The sequence below is a fragment of the Synchiropus splendidus genome, chromosome 8 (genome assembly GCF_027744825.2).
Source record: "Synchiropus splendidus isolate RoL2022-P1 chromosome 8, RoL_Sspl_1.0, whole genome shotgun sequence".
NCBI lineage: Eukaryota > Metazoa > Chordata > Actinopteri > Syngnathiformes > Callionymidae > Synchiropus > Synchiropus splendidus.
The window spans coordinates 5,655,237-5,680,982 of NC_071341.1; the positions used below are offsets into that span (position 1 = coordinate 5,655,237).

Consider the following 25,746-nt stretch of genomic DNA (forward strand, 5'->3'; position numbering starts at 1 on the left):
AAGGGGAGCTTTAATGTGACCTGAGGTAATGACATTTCTTTGGTAACTGTATAAAGCGGGGCAAGGCTGGGTTCACTGGTGGTTTTACACACTGAAAAACTTCAGAGGATGCTCAGTAAACTGACCCCACCTTTGGAATTCTCTTTGATGTAATATGAGCTGCAGTTTAGGTGAAACAAATCATAATTATAATTCTGCTATATTAGCACAGTAAAAATAAATTCAGGAAGCTCAATGTAAAAGATAATTCCAATATTCAGCTTATATTAATATTGTAATATTATTATTTCAGAAAACTACTAGTTTGACTTTAAAAAAAAAACCAAACAAGCCAAAATCATAATAGTTATAATTTTATGTTATTTAACAGTTGGTATTCATGAACGACCTCTACATAAATGCATATGATCACTGTGCCATAGTTCAACTAACACCAACACAGTGATCATGTGCAGAGTGGATGTTTTGCTTCGAGTCATGACCTGTCCTATCCGCAAGACTACACTACATCCGCGATCTTGTACGTTCTACCCGACCTCCTCAAATTCGCGTTTGAGTTATACGTGGACGAGCCAATTCATGTATATAGAACAGTATACGTGAGTGACAGTAGACTTCCTGTTACACACCGTTCTAGGGGGGGATCGCATTGCATTGTGGGGGACACAAATCGAGCGCCCACAGGACATCAGCCAACACAAAGGAATCAAAACACCACACGAAAGAGGTTTTGGGGTGGAATAGTTGGAGTAATGTTTGGTCGATGGTGAGCTGTGATGGCTGGAGATCTGACTGCTGCCTGACACCTGCGAGGAATGTGAGTGGTGATCAGAGTGAAGCGGCAGGGCTTCACTGCTCCGTCTGCCGAAGAGCTGAGCATCAAGAGGGCCGGCTGCTGTCATAGGCCTCGCACCAAAAGGTACTTTTATTCATCATTTAGAGCAATAACGGAGTGCTCACACCGTGTGCAGCTAAGTCTGGTATCTGCATCGCGGGTTAGTTCAGTGAGATACATGGGGAATGGCGTGACGCTGTGGTAGCTTAGCGGCTAGAAGGTTAGCTTCTGTGTTTATGCTGGCGGGGTTATCTACGGTCAAACCGGAAGTAGAAGACAATAAAACAAATTGGAGTGTTGTTTCTTCAGATTTGTTAAGTACGAAAACACCTACTAATGGAAATCTAAAGTCATATTTTCCTCACAAAAACACAACTTTTTAAATAAAGTTATCTGGAATTATTGTCACGCAATTGCGCTCATGTCGAATTTCAACGGTATAACCGGATGTGGTCTTCTTGTTCGGTAACTTTTCTTTTAGTGGTTACTTGTGCAACATTTGTTTTGTCTTGCCACCTGTCAGGTGTGAGACAGCGTTACATGATGACCGGCTCGGTTCTTTGAGCCACCATTGAGATGCATGGCATTTATGTACACTTCACTGTAGTATAAGCAGACGCCGATAATGTTGATGTTCGCGTTTGAGAGCCTGTTTACTCACAGTTTAGATTGTAAAGCTTGATTATTTCCTAAATCCAGAGAGGGGGAAACATGTTATTCCACTTATTAATAACAGGCAGCCAAACTACCGTCAGTTCACCTTTGTCTGGACCTGAATATGTGAGCACTGTTCTGGAGAGGCGTTACTATTTGAGACATTTCCTTCATGCCCCACGGAATAGTGACCTGCCCCATGTAGGGGTGTGCTGCCTATAAGAAAAAAAATCGTATCGCGTGAAATTATAGGGGTGGTATGGTTTTGTAGTCAAAGCTCAGTTGATGAAAATTAAGTAAAGCCAAAATAATGATTATTGTGCTGAGTGTCGATCTCAAAATTACAGCAGAGCAGCAAAAAAGCAAGTTGCTTTAAAAAAAAAAAAAAAAAAATAGTGCAACGTAAAGTCAATTTCATAAAGTATTATGGAATGGTTTAGCATTCCAAAATATTTCTCGTAGCTGGTGAAAACCAAGTAGCATAGAACTAAACACACAAAAAAAAAATCATTTTTGTAAGTAATTTAATAATACATTTCTGCGTTTCAAAGCAGTTAATATTTGATGCCAAAACAAAAATGTGGCAATGATTAATATATTCATTGCTGATGATGGTAACAAATTTTTTTTTTAAGTATTCATCCACTGAACATTCAGTGACGAATAGATGCGGCCAAATAGTGAAAAAAAGGCAACATGACTCCTCGCCACCGAAGCCAAATAGTGATGTGTGACGAGTTCAAACACAAGAGCAAGTGCTTCTAATAAATGATGCAATGCAATAGAATGTGATTTTTTAAATACAAAAATGTGCCACAGAAGACAAAAATTAACTTGTGAAATTCTGGCAACCCATTCCCCCATTTTTGAAGTGCAGAGAAAAACACAATCCTCCACTTTCAGCAGTGACAGCAGATATCACAATATCAAGATGATATAGGACAACCATGATCAGTTGACACATGGTGGCATCAACAAACAAAGGCGTTGACTATAGATTGAATTAATTTCTTTCAAGTTTACTTTTTCTCTCAGAACTGCAGCTGCCAGGGTTTTAGCTAGGATTTTCAAACAGGCTGTCCATAGCCACACCCCCAGCCCATGCCCCTCCATGACACACCAGGACGAATGTCCACTAACATAACTCGCTGTGTAAAAAAAAACAACCCAAAAAACGCTGTAAACATATATTTGTACAAAAGAAACCTAACCATAACTTAAACCAAACATATAGCATCAAATATCATAAATGTTATTCAACGTATTAATAAAAATTGGACGCCCATTTCTCTCTGAAAGAGAAACCCACATGCGCAGTACCTGTGAGCAAGGTCTATCATGTCAGATTGCAGAGGATCGAACCTCTCCATGAAGTAGCAGGCATACAAGCGAGCCTCATTAACATAATCAGTTTTTAAAGACAAAGGCAGCGCTTCCATACTCTGACATGCATAACACGCTGCTCTGATGAAGGTCTGTGGGTTGTGATGCATCCGCTCCTCCCTACTTGCTGCTCACTTGGCATCAGCATGTCTGCTGTACAGGTTCTTTCAATCTGTCATTTAAAGAAATTCTTGGCGGGGAAGCATGTTAAAAACCTTCACCGCCATGACTTAAATATGGCATTTGAAGCACCAGCACTTGACAGAGCACAGAGTTTTCAGGGCTCGTGAAAGTGAGAGCTAGATGACCAGCCTTTCTCAGCTGTCGTCGAGATTGAAGTAACCGAATTCGCCACCGTTTTGTGTCGGATACATTGTCCGTTTGCCACCTGAGCTTCACCAAACTGGGTGGCTCACTGTATTGAATGTTTTCCTTTTGACAGAAAAGTTGCTACATTCTGCAAGGTTTTTCTATTTTTTCCTCCTTGAAGAGATGTATAAAAACGTGCCCAAAGTAAATTCATAGTCTGTCCATGTGATCAGTGGTTGGCTGATCACCATAAAAAAATCCCAATTGAAGCATCTCTATTTTATTCATATTGTGATGTGTGTGACATTTTTGGCAGGGGTTGACCACTGTTTTTCACTGTAGTTATGAAGCTACACATTAGGCCGTCTGGGAACTGGAAAACTGTTTCTACGTGCTTGAACGATGCTGTCACGTAGCATATTCATGCTTTTAATTGAAGCTGTATTCGGCTCCTTTTAAAAAACATTCCAACATATTTGTCATTGATTTTTTTGAGTTCTATAGCTGCATTAGCAATTCAGGTGTTTACTCTTAGATGTTGTCTATTATTTGTTTAAGACACCACCACCAACTCATATTTTCAGCGTCTGAATGTGAAGTGTGCTGCCCCTGATAGAGCCCCTTCACTCGTGCTTTTGTTTGATGGAAAATCTCATGCCTCAGAGAATCCACGTCTCGCAGACAGCTGCTGCGCATCCTGTAGTTTGCTGGCCTCGGCATGGGTCGGGCTTGCATTGCTGCACATCTGCTCTTATTCTTCTTACATAACTCTGTATTCTGTCCTCCTACTCCTAACCCTGCGCTCACCCCTTAACTGTTGCCTTTTCTTCCATTAAGATGGAAGTGCGTATAATGTAGCTTTGTATTAGGACTGCAAACCACAGAACAGAACAGAATCTGAATATTCAGAACCATCCGACTTAAGTGTGGGTGGTATGAAAGAAAAGATTGTAACCCCACATGCACCACTTTATATCACGATAATGGTATACCGCAATATAGATTTTCATAGAACTAGAAAACCAACTGTACATCATACTACAGAAACTGCTTACTACTTACTAGGTGTTGAGATAGGCGATTCAGTGCAGCGACATTGAGCAGCCACGCTCCATTCAGGACACACCAGAACTGAGGAAGACGCTGCTGGATTGAATACATTAAGGATGCACCGAACATTTGGCGAACGAATATATCTGGCCTTATAGTGCAAAAAAGAAAGCAACATCCGTCTTCAGTGGTCAAAAGTCACCGAAACCAAATAGTGGTGTGATTTTCACTTCAAATTGACAATATGATGTAATAGAATATGTTTTTTAAATACAAAAATACACCGTAGAGGCGAAAAGAACTATATATGTATATACATATGTCTATATATATATGTCAATATACTGTGTGTGTGTGTGTATATATATATATATATATATATATATTTTGAGACTTTGGTATGTACATACATACATACATACCAAAGTCTCAAGAAACTCACCAAAGTATGACGTCTCACATCAAATTAAATCTTTTTCAGTTGTCATTTTGACAGAATACTTGCTGCATTCTCCAAGGTTTTTATTTATTTATTTTTTTCATTTTTTTGCCTTCTGGAAGATGCATATTAAAAGGTGTCTGAATTAAAATAATTTAATGGTTCATGTTTCTATGTGATCGGTATCAGTGGTGATCAGCACTCTAGCTGATCGTGTTGGTGATTGGCAGCAGAAACCCTTATGCAAGCATCCCTCACAAAATAAGTTTTTATAAAAACATCCGAGTCAAATAATCATTAACAGAGATGAAGTCAGCAGCTGGTGCCACACTAACACTTGCAGATGCAGGGGTCTCCTGGACAGTTGTTTAATGCAGCTGACCCTGATGAATAAAAACATGAGGCTAACAGCGAGATTACGCCAGTAAACAAATATGGCGTCAACGTATGTCTAGGAGTGTTGGAAAACGCCGAATAAGATTGATTCACCAGGTTGTTTCCTTTTCATGGAAACAAGTAACACTAAGAGTAGGGCGTTATACGGGCATGATCGGATATTTGTATAATACCTGTTGTGCCTTGAAACTTTTTTTTTTTCCTCAGAGTTTTTCCAAATGTCACAGGATGCTTGTGTGGTCTTTCTGTGTGAAAGAGAACCTTTTCTTTTCCTCTAAGACATTCCAGTGGAAAATTCAAAGCAGCCTTTACAGAAGTTTTGCAAAAATGTTCATGATCAGATGAATAAGTCATTAGACTAATAAGAGATATTCTCTTCCATATTTACATTTTGTGTTTTGTTTCTTTTTATAGGGCAAACTCCTGTTACCCCATCACAAGCTGACACCACCATGGGCGTCAAAACATTCACCCACAGCTCATCTTCTCACAGCCAAGAAATGCTGGAGAAGCTGAATGTCCTCCGGAATGAAGGCCACTTATGTGACGTGACCATTCGGGTTCAGGACAAACTCTTTTTAGCTCACAAAGTGGTCCTTGCTTGCTGCAGTGAGTTCTTTCGTTCCAAACTGGTAAGCCGGCCGGAGGATGAGGACAAGTTTGTGTTGGACCTTCATCATGTGACCGTCAGTGGCTTTGCTCCACTTTTAGAATATGCCTACACCTCCACACTGTCTATCAGCACAGAGAACATCATCGATGTCCTGGCAGCTGCAAGCTATATGCAGATGTTTGCTGTGGCGAGTACGTGTTCAGAATTCATGAAGTCAAGTATTCTATGGAGCCCTGGGAACAATGGAGGTAACACAGTTGCGACAGAGAAAACCCATGACACCGCACCAGAGAGCGCATCATCAAACTGTGCCCTGACGCCTCTTGACGGGAGTGTGTCTCCAGTGTCATCTGACTGTAGTGTCATGGAAAGGAATGTTCCCATCTGCCGTGAATCACGCAGGAAGAGAAAGAATTTTGTTACAATGGCTTCTCCAGAGAGTCCACTGAAATGTACTAATCAAATGGTCACTACTTCCCCCCAGATCACAAATCCTTCCCCTTCTTTCTCAGATAGCACAGCGACACCTGTGGAGTCTTCTTTGGCGTTTCCGTGGACCTTCCCTTTTGGCATTGACCGAAGATTTCACTCTGACAAGTCAAAGCTCCCAGAAAGCCCGCGCTGCTTGGAACAAGGTGGCACTGGGACTTCTGAGGCTGTGGTCAGCCGTCGACTAAGTGACTTTTTGGCATGTGAAAGTTCCAAAGCAGGATCACCACCTGTGCCTCCAGAAGAGGAGGATGTGAGGGTAAAAGTGGAGCGTTTAAGTGATGAGGAGGTCCAAGAGCCATCCTCGCAACCTGTTAGTGCCTCACAAAGCTCACTGAGTGACCAACAGACAGTGCCCGGAAGCGACCAGGTCCAAGAGGACCTTCTAATCAGTCCACAGTCATCTTCTATTGGTGAGTTATACATGTCTGTGCTTGTGATCTCTGGAACACTTGAGGGAAAAGCTTTGCGTGCAACCTTTTGGCTCGATTAAGACTTTTTTTTTATTAAACCATTGCTTTGATGCACCGAATCTAGACCTCTTTAGTGTGACAACACAATCAGTTGGCATGATCTCTGTGCCATGTCCAATATATGTCATGTCATGTGAAGTTTGCATCCTGCAGCACATGCATGGGAAAATGCTGCGCAGGGAAGCGCCTTCAAATTAAACACGCCATTTTAAGCGGCAGCATGTGAAGGAACACGGAGAGTTTTCTGGGCTCATGAAAGTGAGACCGCTGGTTCCTCAGCAGCAGGCTGTTAGTGCAGCTGACGTTTAGCAACACCCACCGGCCGAGCGTGACATTCTGTATAATAAAAAATAATTATTAATTTGACCGAGCTAGATGACCAGCCTTTCTAAGCTGTCACTTACGCAGAGACAGAAATGGAAATGACTGGCTCTGTCGCTGTTTTGGAGTCAGTTGCAGCATTCATCACCCACCTGAATCTAAAACCTTTGAAAACATCCTGAGTGGACATCGCACAGTCTCTAGAGTCTCACATCTAATTAAATGTTTTTCATTTGTCGGAAAATGTTGGTATCGAAGGCCAATACTGGATCAGTCCCATCCCTATCACGGAAAATGTTCTCTCTAAAGGCTTTTATTGTTATTATTATTATTATTATTATTACACAAACCTATAAATAATAATATTACTGAATAACAACACTGTATAGAAAACAGTGGCGCTTTTAAAGCAAAATAAATAATATTGAACGCAAAGTGTTTCATATAAAATAAACTTTTTTTTCACTTAAATACCGGATTGTTGTCTGACAACTTGACAGACGTCTCCTTTTTTCATCGACTACATGTCCAGGGTAGTATCTGGGAATCCAGAGGCAGTGTTGACTCCTGAGCACTCCAGACTTCGACAGCAGAACGCGGCTGCTCCTCCAAAACAATAAGGATTATCATTGGTTTCCCCTGCAGTTGCTCCTGTTGGCTTTAACTTGGTAGTGCTCTAATCTGGTGTGGCGATTTGAGCATAGTGTTTTACCTCTGTAGCTGACTCCATGGTTGCACATGTTGCAAATTGCAATTTGGTTGTCATTTTCCCTGATGGAGAAGTATTGCTGAATAACCGCTATCATGGATGGATGGCTCACTGTCTGTGGCTGCAAGTCTGCAAGCAGGCAGCATCACCACAAGCAGTGTGATTTGTCCAGAGGAATGTCTGTTTTGTTTTGTCAATTTTACACTGGGATGTAAAATTTTAAAGCGTAATAGCATTACTCATCATGTCTGAATATAAATGACATTTTATAAAAATAAATAAATATTGAACAAATGCCAATATTGATTGATAATTTGTTTTCTAAATATATTACATATATATTTACTTATCATAAATACACAAGCTGCTCACGTGCAATGACAAGGTGCCAGAAGACCTTCTGTCCGTAAAGTCAAAAGACAATTTAGCCTCAAGGAAATGTGCTGCTGTATTGCTGTCGTCTCTCGTTGGGCAGTACACATGCTGTCCAATGCTGTGACTCAATGCGTTTGCATTTACCATATGTGTTGTAGGATGACATGGTGAAGACTGATAGCAATAGGTTATTACCCATCTGTAAATGAGCGAAAAGTCGATTTCTGCACAAAGATTTACTGATTTGTTGCCTCTATTGTCTCGTTTTATAGTTGCAAGATACTTAAACTGTGGTATAATCATATCTTTTTCATGTGTGGTAAGGAAGACCATCTGGATGTGAAGCTGTTAAGTATGGAACTAATGCAAGGTTCCATAAATAGATTTTAATTGTTTGGAATACATTTTGAATGATTTTAAACAGTTTAAGATCGGAGGTTATATGGGTTATATATGTGGTTTATGATGATATAATCATTTAATAAATAAGAATAAAATAATAATAACATAATACTACGTTTCCATTTTTTAGTTCTGTACTGTATTTGAGTAAGATCCATTTTTTTATGCAACATAAAATCAAATGATGTATATTTATTATTGCTCTATTTATAGGGTCGATGGATGAGGGTGTTTCAGATGGCTTGCCATCAATGCAGGCCACTTCCAACACTGGAGCGAATACGGAAGATGATGAAAGGTATCAGCATGTGTTGTGGCTTACCAGAAAGTTGAAACAGATATTTATGTAAAACTCATGCATGTGTTCCAGATTCATGCTTACCGTAGTAGTGCATTGAAATGCTGTGGTGAGTTAACAAAGACGAGATGAGTTATTGTAAATTCCTCAAGCAAACGTTAAAGTCGCATTTTTTTTCCATCAACCAAGATTGTGCTTTTCAGTGAGTTATTTTAACTTTATGGATTTTTTTGTCAATGCTGTTCCAGGCTGGAAGGTATTCAGTATCCATACCACCTCTATATCAGCCCTTCAGGCCGCCCCAGCACCAATGGCCCAGACAGGCCTTTTCAATGTCCAACCTGTGGAGTCAGATTCACTCGTATTCAAAATCTGAAGCAGCACATGCTCATACACTCCGGTAAGTGAATCTGTATACTTCAATGACCTCTCCCTCTTAATGGTTTCAGAAGACGTTAATTTGTCAGATACCCTTGTTTCTTCTGACTCTCATGAAGATCAATGGCTGTATCTGCTGTTCTTTCCCACGTACAGAAGTTGTGGGCCTTCTGTCAATCCTGGTTGTGTACATGTATGTCAAATTTGGTGATGATCCTATGGATAACCCTGATGTGCCCCTTCCTCTATGCAGGCATTAAGCCTTTCCAGTGTGACCGCTGTGGGAAAAAGTTCACACGGGCCTACTCCCTTAAGATGCATCGTCTGAAGCACGAAGGTAAACGCTGTTTCCGGTGCCAGATTTGTAGTGCTACATTCACGTCCTTCGGCGAATATAAGCACCACATGAGGGTCTCCCGACACATAATCCGCAAGCCACGGATTTACGAGTGCAAAACGTGCGGCGCCATGTTCACCAACTCTGGCAATTTAATTGTACACCTGAGGAGTCTGAACCATGAGGCATCCGAACTAGCAAACTACTTCCAGAGCAGGTGAGGAGTCTGGGGGTGTGACCCTCTATCATTTACTTAGATCTCACCTGGTCTAGAAATACTTCACTACACAGTGAAGAATACAATGGTTTAAAGTCTTGTGGAATTGTATTTGTAAATGTCACGCGTCGAAGCCATATTTTTCTTGACTATGAAATCATCTAGGCAGGATGTGTCAGCAAGTGGTTCCAAACAAAACATTTCTCTAAAACAAATGCACGCTCATGCTGGTTTCACAGTGAGTCAATCATATTTTTAATTCCCTCAGGATGATGTTCGGAGGAAGGCTTTGTCTGAACACATTTTCCAACACATACCCACTGTGATCATGGAATGTAGTGCCAACCACTTCCTGAAGTCTATTGAATGTGCTATTCTAGTACGCCACCAAGTCTCCTCCTGACAAAATAATGGGTGGTCCCTTGTGCAGTCAAAGTGCGATTTGTCTTCCCACTTGTATTTACACAGCTCTAGCATTCAACCCCATTGATATTGAGTTAGTGCATTGAGAAGATGTCAATTGTGAATCATAATTCTGAACTCCTGTTGATGACAGTGATAAGATTGGAGATTGTGAATAACTCTGGGTCATGCCCAACTGAGCCTAGTAACCTCTAAGGCTCATTTGCTAGTTCAGTGATGAATAAGCAACAGTGAAGGACATGTCTACCTTGTGCATGCTTTAGAGACACACTAACAATTCCACACACAGAATCATTTTAACCCTTAGAATTGAACAGTCTATCCAGCAGTTGGGCCCATAAATCCCGGTGAAATCAGAGCACTGTGTCCTTTATAAGGTCGGAGTGTTTTTATGTCCTGGGATTTTCCACTTCTCAATCGAGTTGAATACCTGCTGGTCTACACAGCTAAGACGCACCATTTACTCCTGCTTTGGGGTAAAACCCACCCATCTTCATTTTTCCCAAGCATCACAATACACTTTACATATAAAGGACATTTTACAACTCATGGCTAAACAAAAACATTTTGCTGGGCGATTCCCAAAAGTAACCACTAATGTAGTTATAATGTATCAATTGTAACACAAGCACACTATTCAACTGTCACTCTTTCATTTATTATCAATATTTACCATTTTCAGCAAAATGGATTTTGAACATCAAATATTTCTTATAAACTACTATTAGCTCATCCACATTGTTGGGCTCCCCTCGCTCAGTAGGTTTGAAAGCCAAAATATTCCCACCCCGTTCTTTCTACAAAATTGTCATGCGTTTCTCCTCTGGAGTCTCGCTGCTGACTGGTACTCTACCTTCGTCACAAGACAATTGACACTGAATATATGCGTTACATATGCACGCGGACATGCGTCTAAGACCAAGGCAGAGTGACCCCTCCTGCCAGCAGGTGAGGCAGCTGGAGACTGGAGATGAGGATCTCAAACAAGCAAACAAGCCCATGGCATTTCTTATCATTTCATCCATTGACTAATTGATGATTGTCACAGGCCTAGCCCTAAAAGCCTAAGAGATTTGAAAACAGGAAGTGTTGAAGACTGTTGAATGATGGACCACCTATTAGTACACAAATGATCTTCTCCCTGACTTAACTGTTCTTCATGCCTCTCTCTCATCCACACATAACTTCTGTTTGTTCTCACTGTGATTCCTCTTCCCTCAGCTCTGACCTCCACCTCATTCATCTCAACCTCCTCCCACCATTCCATTCAGAGCACAATAGACTTTAATCAAAACTTGATGATTGAAAACTAGAACTTATGTCTGCACTGCAGGGAAGGTTATGCTTCCCATCCATGCTTTTTCTATGTTTATCAACCCAGACTTGGTAGTCAAATGGCCATGCCTCCTGTGACTTCAAACACAGGCAGTCTATGGATGCTCTCTCTTTGTGTCTTCTTTATACTCTTCACCTGCTCTGGTCATTCCCACCACACCTGTCTGTGTCCCGCAGTATCGGCTGCATCTCAGAGGTTGATTCTGTTCGACAATCTGCCCCGTGTTAGTCAGATTTAGCTGACTTCATCCCATTGAACAGCTCGTACTTGAGAAAAAAGTTATCATACTATCTCTGGTCGCAGTGTGTGTGTGTCAGAAAGATTTCTGCCTGCTCATTATCTCCATTCTCATCTGGCCATTGGATGTAACATTTACTACCTTCTCATATGATGGTGCGAGAAGGAACCAGACCCCTCGTGTAAAACCTAAAACTCTTAAAATAAGATGTTAGATACAGCTACTTCCTTGAAACATTCCTCAGAGATTTTTCTTCATTTCCACAAGAACGTAATTGAATTCATGACTGAACAATCATGATTCCAATCTTGCCCCTCGATCCCATTTTTTTTCCTGGACTCTACTAACTACTAAGTTAGTAGAGTCATTATTTAATGTTGATTTCCAATTCTTTGTAAAGGGATAATCTTACCAGACAATGTTTATATATTCTTTTCCACTTTGGTGAGTCTGTGTGAATAATACTTCCTCCTTTCCTTCAGTGTATGATGTGTACAGTAATGCCATTAAATGTGCATTAATTCGCTACGTCTGGTTTTGTGGAATTGCAAATCTGGTTCTTGCATGCATGAGTTTGATCAATATTGCTGATTTAATATAAAAAAAGAGGAGAAAAATGTGTTGAAATGTGCCCTTTATCTGAGAAAGTTAAGTGAACCTAAGAGACTTTTGGTCTTCTTTCCAGTGATTTCCTCGTGCCCGACTACCTGAGCCAAGTTCAGGAGGAGGAGGAGGCCCTTGGAGTCCACTATGAGATAGATGAATCCCAGCATAATGCCTTGTACTCGGCCAGCTCCTCTACCGTCATCGCTGGCTCAACCTCCTCCTCAGTTCAGATGCCTGTCATTTCCCAAGTTTCTTCATCCACTCAAAATTGTGGAAGCTCCCCCAGCTTTCTGTCATCTGAGCCCCTTGATCCACTCGCAGTCCCTGCCTCCCCCAGGATGGATGCAAGTGGTACAGCAGCCATTGGGGAGGAGGCAGATGTGATTGTAAGGGGAAACTCCCCGGAGGTATTTGAAGGAGAGCAGGAGCAACGTCAGACTCCCAAGTCCAAGGAGCTAGCTTCCAGTTTAATGGAGTGATTCACCTCTTCTTCCCTTCCCTCCTATTTTATTTAACTGTTACATTGTTTTGGGGATATTTCAAAGCACTGCGCTCACCACCATGGCTAATGGATTATACGTTGGCTCAAGACCACACTCACCGGACAGGGGGTGCCGACAATCGCCCAGTCGCCCCGTCACACTGGACACCATCAGACCACTTTTGTTTGCACTTCCTTAGCCCATGACTTCCATATTAACGGAACTGCTTTCACAGAGCTCGAACAATTGTTACTCAAATTGTTGCTATTGTAAGGTGAAACCGTGCATTTGCTAGCTGATCCCCTTCAGCAACATCTTGGTGTGATGCAGCCAGAACTCAAAACATGTCTGGGTGGATGTCATTTCTCAAAAATGGTATCCATTTTTTTTCTCCTGTTAAGAGGCTGCAGTGGAGTATAGTAACACATGAAAACTTCAGACAGTTGATTCTTGTTCTGCCTGGTAAGAAGTCTCATTGAGATGGAAATTATAAGTGGGAGCTGGTCAAGATGGCCTCTAAACATCACAACCACTTAAGTGTGTTTCCTCCTATTTTAGGAAACGTGTTTAGACAGTTCCGGCAGTTTAAACTGTACAACAGTCAAGCGCATGCATTGTGTGAAGGGGCAGGTGCTCCCAGCATTTTAGATCTCTCTCTCTCAGACACACACGCACACATTTGTCTTTGCAGGGTCCATTCATTGACATAAACCTAACCATCCAAACCAGGACTCTGAACCAAACTTAAACCCAATTATAATGATCTTGTTGTTTTTGAAGCCCTAATCCTCAAATTGAGTCTTAACCTTGTGGGGTCCGGCAAAAGGTCCCCACAAACGCCTAAGGGCCTCACAAGGAGGTGTTTTCCCCAAAATTAAACCTCATTAGGATAGCAATGCTTAAAGAGGCACACACACACACACACACACACCGTCTGCTCATTCACATGGGGAAAAGCAGACAGAGATATACTCCATACTCGAACACAATTGGAGTCTGTTCCCTGAACGTATCTCTCTGTCGTGTGTTATATGACCAAATATTTGCAAGCAAACTGGGAGTTTTTGCTGTGATTCACCAGTTTTGTTTTCTAAGTGGGATTTGTAAGATGATATTGCCTTATTTGTCAAGTGTATGGAGGGTCGAACCAAGTCTGTACTAAACAGTCTGTAGGGCACATCGATATAATGTATCTTCCATAATTGACTCCAAAACAAGGTATGCAGTAAACTGTGACCTCTGTTGGCCGTTACACCCCCAACACAATGTTTTTATGTCTTTATTTCTCCCCCTCTCTCACCATCTAGTGCCTGTGTTCATAGATCTTGGACATCAAATCAACTGCTCTGTATTGATGTGGGTGTCTAAATCAGTCAACAGTTTCATGATTCATGTTTCCTTGGCATCCTTCACCATCCAGACATAATGTAGCATGGAGGCTCTCCAGTGTCCCTTTTACAGTCTCATCGACAGTTGAAATTTGTTTGTGAGGCATTTTAGACCAAGGCTTATGTGTGGCAAGCCCCAAGACCTTTTTTTTTTTTTTTTTTTGCTAAATTGAATATTCTCCTACCAGAATCCACTGTAATAGAGCGCATGTATCTTGGGCTTTGCTTTCAAGCTGTGAGATAAAGGCCTCACCTTTAAGGCATGAGCCTTCTGTCCACCTCCTCTTCTGACTTTTAGTGTGGTCTGGTTGCCAAGTCAATGGACCTTTTGATGTCCAAGTGAGGGGACATGGTCAGACTTGGCTCACTGTTAAAATCTACTTTTATTATTGAACTCTATTTTTGATTGGCAGCCACAAGAGTTTCTACAGTTGGTAGAAACTTTGATTTTATGAAACATTACGTTGAAGACTTTGCCATGGCATAGTCATTAATGAACGAATCCAAGTTTAACATTGATCAGAAATAAGATGTATATTTGGAGGAATTTAAAGTCTAAATGTAAACCCAAACAAAGCATTTTGAAAATGAACAACTTTATTTCCAAAATTGTTATTTCCAAAAACTATATATTTTAAGTCCAGTCGCTTTCTAGGAAAGAGACCCATTAATATTTATTGACCCTGAATGATTTATTCGCAGCAGAGTAATGTCATGTCCAGGGGATTTGGTCAAAGATTCTTGAAAACCATTGAAGAAGACTATTCTTTTTAGTACTCCTTTGTCATTGCACACGTGTTACAATTTCATTCACTCTGAGATTTGGTTGGAGCTGTTCAATAGAATATGAACCAACCAATTGTGTGATCCACAAGGAGTGCGTCATTCCTGAGGTTGGTGATGCAATGTCACCAAAAACAAAGGAATAAACCAACAGTATTTGTGTTTATATTGCCTTGTGTTCTTTTTAATAGGTGATTCATTGTAATTTCCCAAATGACTGATCATGATGAATGTGTGAGGGAGCCTGATATGTTTAAGTAGTATTGCATAGGCTTATTGATATAATGGAGAAAAAAAAATCTATGACGCGTTTGTTAATTGTTGCTACTGCTTGTTTGTCTTGTCAGTACTGTGACAATGTGCTTGGTTATTACACCCATGGGTTTTAGCCATGAGTCAAATGCTACTGACTGAACAGTGAGAACGTAACGGCGACTCAAACGGTGTGAGCGCGGGGTGTGAATGCTCATAACAGGGTGGATAGTGAATGTAAATGTCAGTATTGAGAAAGAACTGTCTGAACACAAGCCTGTGTCACTCAGTGCCATCCTCTTTTCAAAGTCGTGCCATCTGCCCTTGTACCCCGGTACAAATCCAGCTTTTCTGACTTAAAAGGACCAAGAGTTTTCAATCTCACTGGGATGTGGCCATGGCAATCAGTCAATGCACATAATCTAAAGAAAGTGATAATCATTCAAAGCGGTCCATGCTCTCCTTAACTGATGGGGGCACTCCTGTTAGGCCCCTTAACCACTGTAAGATGTGCATTTAAGTGGCTTGCCTTAGTAAATGGACCTATTGACTCTAGTTGCACAGTTTGTGAAGAAGAAGAAAAACATTTTTGTATTATCCCTTTGTACATCTAGCTTGTCATGAGTCAAGTCTGGTGTCTGTATTCCAGCTTTGTTTTCTATTGAGATGCTGCTGTTTGTTGAAAAAGTGCCCAAGATATTTTTGTGAAAAATAGTGTGCAATAATTTGAAAAGGAGAAGTGATATATATATATATATATGCATATATATATATATATATATATATATATATATATATATATATATATATATATATATATATATATATATGCACACCCCCTTGCTTGTTTCCTTTGTCAGTGCAGTGAATTAAATAGGTGGGGAAAATGGTGAGTGTGGTTCAGCTCAGCTTTTCTGTTTGTTTCTGCATGTCGTTGGGTGAAGTGGCGAGCATGTCCTCGGTTGCTGCCATGTTTAATCCAGAACCCTCTCTGTCAATCACCTTATGTGGCTTGGTTTTGTTGTGCCGCATGCCATCTTTGGTTCTGTACGTCGTCCCTTACTTTGGTGCAATGTTTGAACGTGTGTAAAAACAGGACATGCCTTCTAAGTGTACACTTTGGTGTTGTATACCAATATTTCAGTACATTTGGGTTATTTAAAAAGATAAAAACATGGTAGCTCTTAATGGCAGCACATATATTTTTGTTGACTTTTGTACTATAGTTTCTGGTTTGTATATTCTTGTTCAATGTGAATTGAAACTCTTGGTTCAAAGGTGCGAGGTTGTCGTCGGTGTGTCTGCAGTGTGTGTATATATACATAAATGTACAGTATAAACACTATGTTGCATATTCTTTATACTCTGTGCTTCTTGATTACAACCTGCTTTCAGTCAGATGTTGTATTTTGTGTCTTTGATACAGTATTTAAACCATAGTTTGGACAAAGTGTATAAAACATCCATGCGACCTGCACATTGTGTTGAGAGAACTGATGTTTGTGTTTTGGGTGTTCAACTGGATTATATTCCACAGCTGGCTGTTTTTAATAAACTGATAATACCATTCTGTATTTGAAGGGTTGATTGTTGTTGTTCTGGAGCTTTGTGTTCTGGCTTTGCACTCATGTTATTGACAATAAAAAAAATACATTGATTTAGTCACAGCATTAAATGTGATTGGAAGAAAATGCAGCTCGTCTGAGTATGTCATTCTATGTGCATTAAACCGCTTGGTGCAGCAGTTTTTTTTTTGTTTTTTTTTTTTGGCCAACAAGTTTAGAATAGTGTATTGTATATGGTCAGTCATGATGAGAATAAAAAGAAATAGAAATTCAAGGCCAAATCGGTGTGCTAGTCTTCAAGGGGTTAATGGTATACTTTCTCTTCACTGCTGCTTGGCGAGGGTCTACACGGTCCTTACAATGAAGGCATACATGAAAACATCCGTCCCTGTGTACAGCCACATACAACTGCTGTACCTATGAGTGATGCTGTCATCATCACCTCCGCTTATGGTGACCTCTTCCTTGTTTGTCAGTCAGCTGAAGAATGGATGAGCGTTTTAAACCATTGTGCCTGAGGTCCTTCAGGAACTCATGCATGGCTGATGGTACAGCTGGATATCATTAGCTAACTGGTCCTCAAAGGGCCGGGGTGGTGGTGTTTTTCTTCCAACAGATCAGGCACACACAGTTTAACCAATGAGGTGTCAGCTGAAACAAGCAACACCAGACGGATAATCAACAGATCACACTACCAACACACCTGAAAGGTGTAAAGGCGTCCTCTTGATCGGTTGGAACAAAAACCTGCACCCACTGCAGCCATTTGTGGAACAGTTTGCTCAGCCCAGAGCTAGATGACAGTGAACCCGTGGGTAGAGTGGTGCCAGGAAGCCCATGGGCCTCTCTTCACCAGAGTATCAATATGTGGATTGCCCTTAAACCCTTATTTATTTATTGTCTTCAGTCACTTCTCTCTCTAACAGCATTGTTATTTTTCTCCTTGATTCCTTCTGTTTCCATGAGTTCAGAAGACACCAGTTTAGCTTGGCAGATGTGCTGTAGCGCCTATGCCAAGACTGCGTAATGTTCATCAGATGGATCGTATTGTTCTTTGCTAAGACAAACTTAGAGTGCATAAATCAGTGCATAATAGAAATGGCGCCGGTTAAATTGGGAGTTGCCGTTTGCCAGCACGTAGGTAAGAAGTGCATTAGCGTATGAAGAGTCAGAAGATACAGTTGAATTGCCAAGACGCTCCTGTTTCCACTCCAGCAGCGCTGGGTCAAGTCCTCACTGCTGGCTTACCATCACCAGCACTGACCCACATTTACAATTTCTCTCATGTGAGATTGTATATCATACAATACAACTGCATGAAACAGTTCCTCCTGTTGATCTTGCCCCCACTATGACACAAATAAAGGAGAATTTCGAAGCAAATTCATTGACACTGTTCAGTGGTGAGGTTGGTACAGTTCAGGACATGCTGCTGAATTCTCTTTCAAGGCTTTCTCCTCCAGAGAAGAAAGATAATGAGAGGACAGCTCGGTCACTCCATCACTCAATATGACTTCCCCATCCTGCTTGTGTTCTCCTCCTCGAGGTCTATGAATCTGGGAAGGACGGATCACCTGCATCAAAACTATCCATAACAGTCAGGCCTCCAGCTGTCTGATGTCATCATGGGCCGCCTGATGCAGAGATCCAGAAGCCAGCTCCGACTGAACACCACATTCACGTTCATTGTCCAAACTCAGTGGAAAATGGGCCTTCTTGATGAAACAGCTGTTGCAGGCTTCGGTATTTGGGCATCTAATGCTCAGTACAACAACTCTGCTCTTTTCACAGCAATGTATTTTTTTACCCAGGGTTTGCACAACGTTCTCAAGCCAGAGTGGACGGTTGCTGGAAAGTGAGATCCAGAACATGTCCTCTGCGTCTTTTGTTGGGCAGAAGAGTAACAACTGCTCTATCCCTGAATCCACTCATCAACTATCATAAAGTGTCTGGGGATGACGAAGGACTCATTAGACTGCGTTCTTCTGTCGTGCGAGACTGTTATATAACACATGGTCCCGTGAACATTCACTGCTGGAACGTGTTTCCAGATGCATTCATGACTTACTCTGTGTTTGATGGCCTCAGGGGCGCACCACCAGGATACACAACAGTTAGTGGGAACGTGATCATGCTGCCATGACTCTCGCTGCCAGGAAAAGTGAAACACGCCGCATGACTAATGCACCTCATGCATTCCCCATCAATGGAGGTTGGATTACACAGAAGATTCCACAAATCACACTCATGCTGGATTCACCCGACTTCTATACGCCAAAATATCTACGTCAAATTGACCTCAGAACCTAGATATCATTTCCCTTTCATTCGCACAGCCAGAATGAAAACCAAAACAAGTCAAAAATTCTGCGCAAAACTATTTCCTCGAGAATTATTTTCCACCACTGAACTCTGACAACAGGAGCTATTATAGATTTAATCGTCACGTCAGGCCAGGTAATGAGCCTTTGTTTTCTTTTGTCATTTCCGCACCAGTCCATCTGTATTATTCATGTTGTTTTCAGATGACTGATCCGAATACTGTTCTCACTGCCTCCTGCACATTCCTGCTTCCCTGCCTCCAGCTCATTCACTCTCGTGTATTCTGTCTGACTTGGTTTGGGGCCCCTTTAAGAAAGCTGGTGTCCAGGTAGAAATGAATAATAATAATAATAAATAGCCACAAAGTCCCACATATACTCATCAAAGTGTCTCTTAAATGTACTGGTTACCACTTGCGCCGATGTCCTCACTTGAGTTCCCTGCCCCTTGCTGATCAAGTTACAAAGCTAAATAACCCTGTATATTTACCCCACAAAGTGTTTGTTGCCCAGAATGCACCTGCATATAAGATGAGCCACTGTTGTTTTTTTTCTCTCATCATTCATCTTTTAAATTAGTTTTCCATACATTTTCACTCTAACCAGCGTTGTCCGGTTACATAACACCACCTTAAATCCATCATCCACCTTAAATGTACGCAGCATCTCGGTCACTGTGTATGTCCTGCAGTACATGCTGCGCCCTGAGGCTTGTGTTGCCTGATGGTGGTCAGCAGGCAGAAGCTGGAGACATCAAAGTCACCTGATCGAAGTGCTCCAAATCACCCTTCAAAGCTCCTCCTGAGGATCCCCACACTAGCAGGTCTTTCTGTGGCTTTGGTCCACTGTTTTTAGGAAAACACTTCCATCTGTGAACCAGGCTTACATAAGACAACAGACAGGAGTCATTATAACTTCCATACTCTACGCCACTGGTTCACGCACCATCTCCTAAACCAGGCATGTGCGCATGTACGCATTTTGGAGGGGGGCTGGTGCTCAAGCCAGGAAGAAAAGGGCACCCACGACAAAAAAACAGTATTGTCATTGTTTTAAAATTTGACGTGATAAAACACAAAATGCTTTTGAAACATTGAAATAATCAACTTTGTTGTGACAAAATATATAGACCACATCTATTCAGCATCACTTGATCAAAACTTATAATAAATAAACGGCGCAAAAACTCTGATACAAAAATATAGACGCGCCTGTCTTTGCACATCCGGGCCGACCCCAATACAATACATAATATTCGCGGCACACAAGTCACACCGAATAATAGTGCCATTTGATTTGCTGTGATCACAGAATCGTGGAATTGGCTGATCATGGAATTTACATGGAATATAGCTGGATTTGACTGATCAAATATGTTGTGTGGAAGAGTGACGTGTGCTTAGGGAAAACTGTGAGGAGAGAAGCTATTCTTGAGGCACAGAGAGCCTGATGCACTGACAGTTGCACGGAGCTCTGCCTGTCAGCGAGAGGGCTGCTCCCTTAGTCTTTTTATTTTAGGCATTTTCGGCCACTCACCGTGTCTTTTTGTAAATCCCAGGATGGTAAGGGAAGGCAGTGCCTTCCACACCCTCTGATTGGCTAGAATAGCTCTTCTCTGATTGGCCGTTTCATTTGGCTACCAAAACATCAAACGTTTTACGATATTCAGCAAAGTAACTGTATTTTTTTTTTTCAAGAATGTTAGAATGAAGAAAAAACACTTGGCATAGAAGGACATTTAAAGGACAATAACACATATCACTTAACTTAAAATGGCATTACTATGACTGATGGAATGAAGGTAAGCAGTACAGTACTACTGCAAGTACAGTGGAAACTCGGTTTTCGAACGTCCCAGAATTCAACAATTTTTTTTGCTTCGGATTTCAAACAAAAATCCAGAACTCGAACGCCTGGGAAAAAAGCCAGAAAAAACATAACGTGCACAGACCGATCAGTTGACCCACAACGCACTTTGTTATTGTTTATAACGCTACATTTACTGACTGTTTTTTCTTCATACTGAGGTGTAAAACCTTTCCTGTCTCTGCACTGGACCGTGGTAGAGTGTCACAGGGGAGGTGCTCGCTCTCCACACCTCCGAGGCTGGAGCGCGCACTCCAGGGTTTGATGTCCTGTTGTCGGCTGGAGCTGGGACAGGGATGAGGCGAGTCTCGGACAGAATGTTACTTGGTTTATTACTTTGTCACAGCCAAACCGCACATTCAGAGCTGGACACGCACCGGGCACCTCTTCACTTCTGGAGAGACGTCACTCACTCGGCAACCCCTCCCACATGCAGCGGCCACACACATAGAGGAACAGTGCACCTGCAGCAGACACTCTACATTCACTCCTACAAAATCCTGTTTTAAGGCTTGGAACGCATTATTTCTTTTTCCATTAATTGTAATGGGAAAAATCTATTTAGATTTCGAACAAATCGCTTCTCCAACGGCCGTCTGGAACGGATTGTGGTCGAGAACCGAGGTACCACTGTACGTCCATTATTGTTGTAGTCAAGACGTTGCCGAGACCAGAGCATACCAAGAATGAGACCGAGACCAAACTGAATACTGTCTTCTTAGTCTTGGTCTCACCCTCCTCATTTTCTTGGTTTTGTCAAACGTCCATCCATCCTGTCCAGAGCAAACAAGCACTCTGAGGGAGCATCTTCTTTGAGTCAGACGACGTGGTCACGAGTCTCAAAAACTTGACTGATGCTGTTTTAACATGACAGAAGATGCATAACTTTTTATTCATTGACTTATTCCATTCCATTTTCCAGCTCATGTTGAAAAGATTGGTGACAAAGTTGGGCCGGCCACACTCAGATGGTTCCCATTCCCATTTTTATCCTACTGCTCCTACATCATGTGTAAATCACGGCTTAATCTTCGTCGCTGATCAGAACAGTACCATCTGCATCCAATCGGGTTCCCATCAGCCGTTAGAAGTGACGCAGAGGGAGCAGGTTCAGAGTGAGCGGGCTATTCTCAACTGCAACTGCATTCACAAATGTGAATCGACAAGAAGAACCGAAATCCTGTCTGCAGCGTTTGTGATTCAAGCCATGTAATTAATTGCAAAAAGAGGAGAATATTTGTAATGTGGTGTTGTGTTTGTGTTTCAGAGAATGGGGGAGGACAGTTGTTGAGTTGAATGAGGTGTTCTGTGTTCAGACCAAGAAGGGGAACTATAAACTTTCCGTGTCACCATCTGCGCTGCATTTGAGTGCTTTGAACTGAGTAAACATTGAACGTCTTCCCCTCCTTTACTCAAGCTTGGGTTGTGGGGGCAGCACTCCACACAGGAGTGCTGGACCTCTTTTCCATTAAGTCCTCTTGTTCCTGCAAACATCAGGACGGCAGTAGACCACCTGTGGAACCACATATTTATTGTTGCGTTTCTTCATCATATTCTGGAGGACACTCCAGAATGCTCACATTGACCTTTCTCTTTGCCTTCTCATCTTACAGAGAACTTGTGTTGATTGAAATATGCCTGAAGCTGCTACTTTTTGTTTATCTGATAAAGTTACACTGTTTCTGTGGTTAATCATGGAATCTACCAAATGTTCGTCACCACACATAAACTCAGATGTTTTCACTCTGCGCTGCATTTGCGAGGAGGCCACAGGAGGGGTATTGATAGACTGTTTTTGATCATGATCCGGGAGCTCACAAATATTCTCTTGCATTACAAGCCTTACAAAACCTAGTCACCTGTTACAAAACACATACCTATTATATGCATAGTTCAGACCTAGAAAATAATGATATTAGACCTTGTAGACTGGTGTAACCCCATCTACCGAACATCCCCAATTCTGCCATGTATGGACTCAACAAGGAGATGTTTCGACATGATAGCATCACAAAGTTGCTGTAGATGAGTGGGAGTTCCTCCTCAGAGGTTGGATTAGGATCTGGTGAATGAGGAGGCCTCAAGTGAACTCGTTGTCATGTTCAAGAAACCAGACTGACAGAGTTGCAATTCTTGACATGGTGCCGTGTCCAGCGGGAAGAATCCATCCAAAGGTGGTTCACTGTAGTCATGAAGGGATGGTCAGAAACAGTACTAAGGGGCCCAATGGGGCCCAATAAATATATCCTCCACACCACTTCACCACCACCTGCCAGGACAAGGTTGGATGTCCATGGTGAAATTTCTGTGGTAACTGAGACTTGTCATACCAGGCAACATTTTTTCATCCTTCTGTTGTGCGTTTTTATTTTGAGCATGTGCAAATCAACACCTCAAACTAATCCAGCGAGAGCTGAATGTAACAGTGTGATGAAGTCATAAGAACCACATCACAGGCAAAAAGCAGCAATTGGATCTTCATGCCATTAAAACGAAAGCCTTCTCCACCAGAGCTGTACTCTGGTGGTGGAATTACGGTGGGGTGAGTCTTATAGTGTATTGTGTTTGCGTGTATTTAACCAAATGAATGTTCAAAAGAGAAAAGCTTCTTGACAGTAGATACAATGACTTTTTGCTAGTCTCTGTCCAAATGTTTTTTTGTTCTCTAAAACAAAATCACACGTCCTGATCACATGTCAATGCATGTGGACACTTTTTTTCATTCATGCCGAAAACACTTCATCAAATGAAGCAACACTTCCAGTCCATCAGTGACTTTCCGATGCTTTGAGTAAAGAAGTGAAACATGAGTTATGTAAGGACAGGGGGAAATTGTCAGCTGCAAAGAGAAGCCTTTCCGACTTTTTAAAAACATCATCTGCTCTTCTTTAAAGATAACTACTGAAATACTTCAAGATGACCATGCACGCGGATTTAATCAGTGAAAACATTTCATAAGACTTCGATTTTATTTTTCTGAGCTCCAGAGAAATCCAGAAATTGCATGGGCATATATGTACTCTTGCTTCGGGGACGATCTATGGAGCAAAGACCTCCAATCCTCTACATGGCTCAAGAGAATAGCAGTCGTGGAATGTGTTCTCCAGCCTGTCCATCTTTCCACTTCAGCTGGCAAGAGATGACAAGTTCGCAAGCACGACGTGAGAGCCATATGGATTCACACTTTAAATTAGGTAGCACCGCTTCACAGTTGAATACCTTTCATGTGGCAGCTTGTTGGTTTGGTGGTTAGTGATGAAGCCACTTGGCATGAAGATAACAGCCTACTGGTGGACTTTTCAGCTGGAGGCCTGTTGTGACTGATTGTGGCTCACCACTCTCTCTTTTAGCCTTTGTGTTAAGCAAAAATAACTTCAACAATAGGAGTCCCATACTAGGTGAATTTCAGTGATGTTTGAGTTCTTATTTGGAGTATTCTAAATGCATAAAACACTGCATGAATCTTGATGTGCAGTTTAAAGTCATGATTTCTCTGAGCTGTTTTGTAACTCAACTTCACACTGACCTTGGCTCCTTTGTAGAGATTGGTCAAAAGCAGACCTCTGCCACCAAAGATCCAAAATAATAACACACCCCAAAATGTCATAAAAATATGGGATCTATGACCTGCATCAGTTGTTGAATGTCAAGGACATCTTCTCCCACGCTCAGGCCCAATAAAAAAGCAGGAATGTCAGGCTTTGTTTTGAAAGGGAGGCAAGGGGCACATGCGTTGAGTTGTGACCCACACCCTTGTAAAACATACCGAAGGAATAAAGCGTAGAGTGTTTGGTTAAATAGAGATTAAGCTGGCAAAGATTTGTTGAATTTGCTCACAAAACGGCTATAAGTACTGACGTTTGATGGTTTTACACTCACCTAGTTTCACTTTGCTGCTGTAGCGAAAGAATGAGCAAGAGGAGAGGCACGTTAAGTGCTCAGATCCAAGCACAGCCTATGGTTGTCATTCAAGTTTTAATGTGTGCGTATAACTGATGACTAGCATTGAAATTATTTCTTAGAGCACAATATTGCTGTCATGATCTGGGGAGGTGTCTTTGGCTGGATGGCCCACATTTGTATTGTGTTGTTGTGCGCTGTTGCTATAGAAACTATCACTGTCTGATGGGAAACTTGACGTCAAACCAGAGTCTCGTCGTGCTAAGCACTCTTGCCAGACTGTGAGTGCTTGGATGGATGTTCTGTCTGGTTGACCAAGTGAGGGCCTGTTACTTCGCTCTGTAGTGTCGCCACTTCACTCGCCCTCGGAGAGTGTTGACTCAATGTGCTGTTGAAAGGCGCCTCTTAAGATGATGGATCAGTGACAGGCGCCACGTGCTGCTTCCTATAAAAGCTCGCTTTCACTTTTTCCCTCATTAGCCCACAGTCTTTGTCTGCAGCACTGAGACAAAGTTGAAATTTATATCATGCCGTATGGACCTATATCGGAAGCACATGCGGAATTTCTTTAAAAGTCACGTCCAACTCACCAACCAACCATCAGAAAAAAGACCATGAAGACGTGTTTTATTTCCATTCCATCATGGCAAAGTCTTCCTAATGCACTTCAGCAGCAGTCCTGGAAAATCTGACTTGACAGCAGTGACGGTAAAATGCCTGTGATGCCTGTGACACCTGTGACATTTTCCAAACGTCACAGTGTCAGCCAGCATCTGGGCATTTTGTGGCTGTAGTCAGAGGCCAGAAACTGCAAATGAGTCTCAGAGAACACGCAGAACAGTTTCACTCTGATGTCCGTCTGATGGCTTCTTCAGGATGATCGCAAAGACACGTGAGTGACCTGCCAC

At 41.8% G+C, this 25,746-nt stretch overlaps 1 protein-coding gene across 3 annotated transcripts; it reads left to right on the forward strand.

The window, feature by feature from the left end:
- The first annotated feature begins 641 nt into the window (after positions 1-641).
- zbtb44 (zinc finger and BTB domain containing 44) lies at positions 642-14,329 on the forward strand. Of its 3 annotated transcripts, none has more exons than XM_053873209.1 (6): positions 642-919; positions 5,481-6,581; positions 8,662-8,746; positions 8,995-9,146; positions 9,378-9,678; positions 12,361-14,329. In XM_053873209.1, exons 2-6 carry the CDS (start codon positions 5,519-5,521, stop codon positions 12,758-12,760), a joined length of 2,001 nt encoding a protein of 666 aa, XP_053729184.1. In that variant the 5' UTR covers positions 642-919; positions 5,481-5,518; the 3' UTR covers positions 12,761-14,329. The 3 variants fall into 3 exon arrangements, with proteins under 3 accessions (XP_053729184.1, XP_053729187.1, XP_053729185.1); XM_053873212.1 differs by having other exon boundaries at positions 9,378-9,461; positions 12,361-12,527; XM_053873210.1 differs by lacking the exon at positions 12,361-14,329 and adding an exon at positions 11,323-12,352.
- Positions 14,330-25,746: the final 11,417 nt, after the last annotated feature.